The following is an 8,156-nucleotide window of genomic DNA, read 5'->3' on the forward strand; positions in this document are numbered from 1 at the left end:
GCCCAAGGAAAAATGGACTGAGAACAATGGTGATGCAGCACATGATGACACTCGGCCCTGAGGAGCTCCTGGTGCCACCCAGCCTTCTCCTGCCTGTCACTGTACCTGCCCTGGCACACCTGGTGCTCTGTTTTTCCTCAAATAGACCCTTCCATGCCACCTTGCCCTTGCTTTCTTACTGCAGAGAGTTAAACTGGCTTGCTGCAGCCTGGCATTTTATGTCATCATGCTGTGCTGTGCCAATCTCACTCTGGTGGCTGTGACATCACCTTCAGTTTATTACAGGTGCTTTGAAGTGAAAACAATGCCCACAGCCCACGGCCAAGAGCAGCAGGGGAAGCCCAAGGAAAGATGACCAAGCGCAGGGGTGATGCAGCCAAGGCAGCTGAGAGGATTCCCGTGCTGTGGAGTGTGACAAGGCTGGTGACACGCCAGGGTGACAGCCCTGCCATGCCCTGCGGGCTGGGGCTGTCGGGCCGGTGCTCTGAGCTGCCTGCAGGCTGCACTGCCACCCCATGCATGGAGCCAGCCCAGAGAGGCACACACGGTGCTGTCTTATCTAGAGGTGATGTTATCTCATCTAGAGGTGATAACAGCACCAGCAGCAGGGAAACTTCCCTGTGTGACCATCCCGGAGCCACTGGCAGCCACATTTGCACCACTGAACCCCCTGGCAGCCACCCCACACTCACAGGGCACCCCTGGGTTCCTCACCAGGTTTCCAATGGCAGTGCTGGTGTTTCACAAAGTTTCCTGTGGCACTTTCAGATGTCTTTTAGGAGCTGTCATCTACAGGAGCTCAACCTGCAGCTGGCACTAAATGTGCTCCTCAACACCCAGGTTCTGCCCAGTGCTCCTCATGCTCCATGGGTGTGTGCATCCTGCCCTGGCAGCACATCCCTCTGCTCTCAGGAAACATGCTGGGTGCCCACTTCCCACCCCTGGGCTCTGCTGTTTCAGGATTTGTAATATCTATATATTTGTTTTCTGCTTTCCTTAACAGGCAGTTATGTGTATGACCTTGTATTTTACATAATTTAATGACTGTTTGTCATTTAATATTATTTTTCTTCAGTATCTGTAGTTTACACAAACTTAATTTCTTTTTCTTTCTAACAGGAAAATAATTTACCTGTATTCATCATTCTTTTGTTGAGTAAAAGGTAACTTCATTGAAATACTAAATTATTGGGAATATGTTCATTTTGTCTAGATGGTAACTCTTCCTGAGTACATGATAAATCATCATGCAATGGCTTTGCCCAGTATCACAATATGGTCATGAGGAAGGGATTTTCTCTTCCTTGAGAGAAAAAAAAAACCCAAGAAAATAATAGTCTAGAGTGAAATACAAGACTTTTCTGTCTCTTTATTAGAAAAGTACATCTCAAAAGAAAAAGCATATCTGAAAAATGTTTGACTGACAGAAGGTGGTTGCATATAAAAAAATCAAATACACCAAACTGAAAAGTGCTGCTTCTTATATTAGGATTTAGGAGCTTAAGAGAAGCTGTTTGAGTTCCAAGTGCTGATGTTTCATGCGGAATATTTTGCTCCTCTTTTGCACAGATTCCCAGCTGAGTGCCTGGATGGATGGCATGAGTTGGTACCAGCGATGACTGAGAGAGGCTCCTCTCCTCCAGGGCTGGGAGGAGGCTGGCCTGGGGACTGTCTGCTTGCAGAAGTTGGCTGTTCCTCCTTGTAGCCCTCACAGCACTCTCCAAAGCCATTCCCAACCCACATTCAGGATGTATTTCAAGAAAGGTTGGGCTGGCATAATAGAACTGACATTCGGGTGCTCATGGAAGTGAGTGAAATCTGTCTCAGGATGTTTCCTTCAGGTTTGTGAAGACTTCAGGAAATCCAGCCCTGGTGAATACAAGGAAAAGTATGGAAAGCCTGTAGATTGCATATTGTGCTGTAATGTGCACCAGTGCATTGGGGTCTGGCACCCAGCACCTGACTTCTGCATTTGAAGACTAATTGTTGAAGGGAAAACCTGAATAGTCTGCAGAAATAAATGAAAATGGAGGTCTGTGCTTGAAGAAGTCTTGATTTGCAAATCTGGGAGAAATTATGTTTACGCAAGGAATTCTGAAGTATTGTTTTATATGTTAGGTACTCTACTAACAAAGTGTCCCTTGTAAATACCAAACCCATGAAACTCAGCTATTAGAGAGAAAAGGAAAATAATCTTGAGGGTAGCTTTGTCTCAAACAAAGGGACATCAACTGCATGCCCAGGTGTTTCTTTTCCATCTCTTACCCTTCAGTAAGGGTATCAGTATTGATTTATGCAACTTTGCAGAAAATAAGGTCAGAAAGGAGGTGTGAAAAAAAGATAATAAAGAATTATTTAGTTTTCTTCAAGATTAAAACCACCTGAATTCCCATCACTTATAGTACTGATTTCATTGTTGTACACCAGACTTGGGTCTGGATGACATTTTGCTTTAGCAATTATGTAGTTGATGTGATGTGATGTGATGTGATGTGATGTGATGTGATGTGATGTAATGGAAAATACTCCATAGGAGAGTACCTCATATACTGCTTCAGCTGAAGTTTTCAACAAGTTAATAATTCTTCAGTGTTCGACCAAAGTATGAAAAATTCTATTTTATCAACAGAAGTGAGCATCTTTCTTCATTATCCCAGAAATATTCCACTGGAAGGTGAAATCAGAGCAGAGGATGACTCAGTACAACCATTCAGCACAGTTCTCTCTCCAGAGCTCAGCTAATAAATCATTAAATGTCACTGAGACACCTCTGCCTTGGGATGAAAGGACACTCTTGGGGCTGAAGATTTCACTGTCAATCCTTCTGGCCGTCATAACTTTGGCAACGATCCTCGCCAATGTTTTTGTTGTTATTACAATTCTCCTGACTAGAAAGCTCCACACACCTGCAAATTACCTCATCGGCTCCCTGGCAGTGACTGATCTCCTGGTGTCAGTGCTGGTGATGCCTGTCAGCATTGCTTACACCGTCACCCACACGTGGGCCTTTGGCCAGCTGCTGTGTGACATCTGGCTGTCCTCAGACATCACGTGCTGCACAGCCTCCATCCTGCACCTGTGTGTCATTGCCCTGGACAGGTACTGGGCCATCACAGACGCTCTGGAATATTCCAAGCGCCGCACCGCTGGCCGAGCAGCCCTCATGATTGCCGTGGTCTGGATGATATCCATCAGCATCTCCGTGCCACCGTTTTTCTGGAGGCAAGTGCAAGCTCATGAAGAGATTGCAAAGTGTGCTGTAAACACTGAGCAAATTTCCTACACCATTTATTCCACTTGTGGAGCTTTCTACATCCCGACCGTGCTCCTGCTGATATTGTATGGGAGAATTTATGTAGCAGCTCGAGATAGGATTCTGAAGCCGCCCTCGTTGTATGGCAAACGTTTTACTACGGCACACCTGATCACTGGCTCTGCAGGCTCCTCCCTCTGCTCCATTAATGCCAGCCTCCATGAAGGGCATTCCCATTCAGGTGCATCCCCAATATTTCTGGGTCCTGTTAAAATAAAACTTGCAGATAGTGTGCTGGAAAGGAAAAGAATCTCTGCTGCGAGAGAAAGGAAAGCTACCAAAACTTTAGGCATTATTCTGGGAGCTTTCATTTTCTGCTGGCTGCCTTTTTTTGTCATATCCCTAGTCCTACCAATCTGCCAAGATGCCTGTTGGTTTCATCCCATCCTCCTGGACTTTTTCACCTGGTTGGGTTACCTAAACTCATTAATCAATCCAGTCATTTATACAGCTTTTAACGAAGAATTTAAACAGGCTTTCCAGAAACTAATACTTTTCAAAAAGTGCTCCTCTTGAGACTCTCCTCCTGTGTACCTGACCCTTGTGCAATCTCACAGCCTACCTGAGAAATTCCGTGCTTTTATTCCCAAGGAACTGAGTGGTAATTTCCATCTCTGCTACTACCCTGTTCTGTGCATGTAAATTTCTGGGAATTTCTTGCCAATTTGATACTTTCTGTCTGGGATTGTACTTGCCAAACCAGAAATTGTCCATGCTCACTGCAGTGATCATGTGTGTATATAAGATCAGTGACACATGAAATAAGCTTTGCAATGGGGCAAGGTGTGTGAACCAGGGAGTTTTTGTGGGATGAGGTGACACATTACCCTGATGGGAGGAAACTGTGTGTGTATTTACAACACTTTAGTATTTCTGCTGTATATTATTAACCATTTATGTCAGCTGAGAGAGTTTCTGGAGAGCAGGATCTGATATTTATATTTTCTATGGCATGCATCTTACCCATGTGAAGCTGATAAAACCTGTAATTAATTCAGGAGATGTGTGACACAGCCTGACTATAATCAGCAGCAGGGCAGAGCAGCATAGCACAGATGTAAGTTATGTGGATATTTCACAAATGCTGCATCTGAAGCTATGCTTTCGGTGAAGTGTAGGAAGGAGACAATTTAGTTGAATTAATTATTACACATTTTATCATTAATAGAGCAGCCAATGAAGAAATGCTACAAAATAAATAGCATGAAAACGATTGATCTTATATTTCTGTCATTTAACTTTTTTGCATGCATAAACTGAAGCAGGAGAATATGGTTAGTGTCAGTGTGGAATAAATAAAATAGGCAAAAGGTTCACTCCTTGGTGACAAAATATGGGAAGTTAGGGGAGAATGAAGTGACACACCAAGGAAAAGTTTCTTAGTAATTAAGGTTTTTGGGGTGGATGTGGCACCCCTGTCTCTGGAATTCTTTAAGTAGTGGTCAAACAAACTGTGGTCAGGAATCACTGTCAGGACGCTCTGCTGGGGTCACAGAGCAGGTCCCTTCTAACCTGCCCTCCTCTGTCTCTGGGATCATTTCCCTGATTGCCAGGTGGAAGCTGGCACAAGGAGGTCTTGGATGAAGTCAGCACACCAAGTGGTGCAGCCTAAATGTCACACAATGTTTTAGTCTCTGGGCATTTTACATCAGAAGTGTCATGTCTACACTGAATATGAGAGCCTCACACTGCTTTGAAAATCACCCCATCATCCTTCTGACCTCCCTTCCATCCCTCAGCCTGCAATTCATCTCCACCCCCGCTGCTGTGGCCATCCCAACACACTCCACCACAGTGCATGTCCACCCAGCTTTCAGCCTCTCCTCCGCATTTGTGGCACAGCTTTGCAGCTTCTCCCTGCTGCTGGTGCCTCTGCTGAGGATGGACCATGAAGTGATGGCCCAGGACTCAGAGAGAGAGCTGTGTGCCCATAGAAGGGCAGTCCTCCCTCTCACTGAAGCATTTAAGGCTGCTCTGTTTGGGACTTGGCTCCTCCACCCTCCCAAAAGGGCACTCACTGATCTGGCCCTGCCAAGAGATTGGGATGGTGCCACTACAGGGCCATGTCCACCCAGTGTCCTCCAGAGTGGCACTGCCACATCCTGAGCTGTGCTGCTGCATTGCCTGGGGACATCTGAGCTGACACAGCCCCCAGGGGAAGGCTTGAACCATAAACCAGGGTGGAAAACTGAACTCCCACACGAGGCAGTCCCTGGTACTGTTCCATGTGCTGTTATAGCAGCAATCAACTTCTCATCCTCCTCTCGTGATGACAGTCTGAAATGTTCACCTTTGGGCCAGTTTGTGATGGCTTCCAAGATCCCTGGGTGATTCACCTGCTCAGTGTGAAACATAAAATTACAGATCATGGTCCTGGAAGGGCCTTTGAGAGGCTGGCTAGTGCTTTCCCTGCCTGTATCAGCTGTGCTTTTGTTCTCTTCCTGCATTTCCTACCCTTGAAGATTTCCAATTATGAACAGAATGGTAAGATACAGCACAGGAAGATGATCCACCACTCTTCTTTGACACTTTAATTCAAGAGCAAACAAAGTAGGGCCTTTCTTTGGTTAGATTATAGGTTGATTTTAAAAGGCACATGGTCTAATATTACACCATTCTTATTGCTGGTAAATATTTCATAGCATGCCTCAGTAATTTATATTGGAAAAAATTGTGATATGGAACTGGCAGATGAAAACTCTTGCTAGAGAGGATCATAAATTAAATAACACCCACAGCCTCTGAGCTGAAAGGAGGAGGCTCTTGTGTCACAGAGATCAATGTCCATATTTACCTTGTTTTACAATGCTCTGTGAATTGCAGTCCAGAGCACACAAATTTATTTCACAGAGGATACATGAGGGATGAGTGATATCTCAGTGCCTCTCCAGTGAAGCTCTTGCAATATTGAGCACAAAGATAAGTTAAAACATGTTATGTTTGTATAGAAATACATATTGATATGTCCAAGAAGATAGTTATTTCAATGATATTATAATATCAATATTATCAATTATTTCAATGATGTTATAATATCAGTTATTTCAATGATATTATAATATAATTCAATATAATATTTATTGAAAACAGAATAAATAGCTAAATATATGTCAAAGCATGTGTGTTCACTGCAGCATCCTGCATTTAAATTCCAGTGCAGGTTATTCCTACAAGCAGGGAAGAGGATGAGTGTCAGCAAGGAGGAGTCACCATGACAGAAACTGGCAGGACAATGAATGTGGGACATGATCCAGGACAAACCTGAACTTGCTGTGTGACAGAAATATGGCCATTGAAAGCCTGTGGGTTGAAGCAATCCCACCATGCTCACCAATGTGAAAACAGCTCCTTGTCAGGGGAGTACAAAGGAACAAATGCACACGAGGAACAAAATGCACAAAGGAACAAAATAACAATATGTAAGACTATTTAAGCATATGAAGCTCTATTGAGGAACAGATCACATCTTCACAAACAAACAGGCCAAAAGTCCTCTTCCTGTTTTCTGCATGTTATCAGTCTATGAAATGATGGAAATGTTTTTGCAGAACACACTTTATCACACAATTTCAGAATGCTTACATTGACAATTATGATTTTTTACCACTCTGACACTCTATTGCAAAAGGTACTTTGGTACTGTGAAGATAGGATGCTTTGTATTTTCCTGTCTATTCCATTGCAGTTAATGATGGATAGACAAATTTTAAACTACCATGGAAACTACTCTGTACCCTGCTTTTCTTTTTTGAGTTCACAACTCCCTCTGCAGTAAACCTTGCCAGTCCTTGAACAAATGTTAAAAGAGACAGCTGTAGCTATGGTGCCAATCTTGAAATTATATTGGCAAGCACCCTTGGCATCCTTAAATGCACTCCTTCTGGCTCCATGTGTAGACCCAATTTAGCTGACATTTTTAAGATGTCTGCTCCACGAAGAGGTGAAACATCCCCTCAAACCAACCGACTTTAATGACACTATTTGATTACCTAGGCTGCAAGATTGAAATGAGACTTGTATAGAAGAGTCAGTAGTGGAGATGTCTGAAGTATTCAGACCAACCCTACTCACAGTGTGTGTAAATCCTGTTTATTATTTCCAGCAATTGCCACTCCCCATCCTGGTGTTCTCCAGGTGTCAGGTTCTGGCTCCTTTTGCAGCTGGTGAAGGTGGATGTGAAAACCCTTGGTTTGAGGAGATGGTGCTCTCACTGGACTGAATATTTTAGGTTTCTGACTGAGAGGAAGATGGCAGCAGTACAAAATAACAAGACACCAACCCGTTTCTTATGTGCTGCAGGCTTCTCAGTGCCTTTGTGACCACGCCTTGACATGGCTGCAGGCTTCTGTGGGGGCTCATGGTGGCACCCAGCTGATTCTAGGAACAAGAAACAGCCTGACACACAAAACCCCAAACCCAACAAAACTTACATTGCCATATAGACTGCTGACAATGATATGAGACTAGCAAGCCATGCAGCACTTCCATCCACACAAGCATGATTCTGTTTCTTTTTCCCTGCTTGCTGTGAATTTAATACTGCTCCTAAACTCTGTGTGGCTTCTAGCACAACCAAGGCTCCAGCTCTGTCAGGAGCTGTTAGAAATTAATTAGACAAATATTAGGATCTTATAATGACCCTGATTTTCTAAATGCTTAAAATCTGAACACCTGGAATCAGGTAGTAACAGGAGAATCTTCATTTCTAGTCTGCAGAGAGAAGCAAGAACCACTGGCTTAGAAAACAGTGGGCTAATTCAACTCACTAGAGGCAGAGAAGTATTGACTCTGAGTTAGTTGTCTGCCAGTTTGATAAACAGAACAAATACTAGAACTGGTGCAG

At 43.8% G+C, this 8,156-nt stretch overlaps 1 protein-coding gene across 1 annotated transcript; it reads left to right on the plus strand.

Moving 5' to 3' along the window:
- Positions 1-2,286: 2,286 nt before the first annotated feature.
- On the plus strand, positions 2,287-4,535 carry HTR1D (5-hydroxytryptamine receptor 1D). Its single transcript, XM_054292553.1, has one exon. The coding sequence runs from the start codon at positions 2,693-2,695 to the stop codon at positions 3,827-3,829; it is 1,137 nt and encodes a 378-aa protein (XP_054148528.1). The 5' UTR covers positions 2,287-2,692; the 3' UTR covers positions 3,830-4,535.
- The last annotated feature ends 3,621 nt before the right edge of the window (positions 4,536-8,156 follow it).

The sequence above is a fragment of the Melozone crissalis genome, unplaced genomic scaffold (assembly GCF_028551555.1).
Source record: "Melozone crissalis strain CALT ecotype California unplaced genomic scaffold, PUWL_Pcris_2 ptg000111l_1, whole genome shotgun sequence".
Taxonomy (NCBI): Eukaryota; Metazoa; Chordata; class Aves; order Passeriformes; family Passerellidae; genus Melozone; species Melozone crissalis.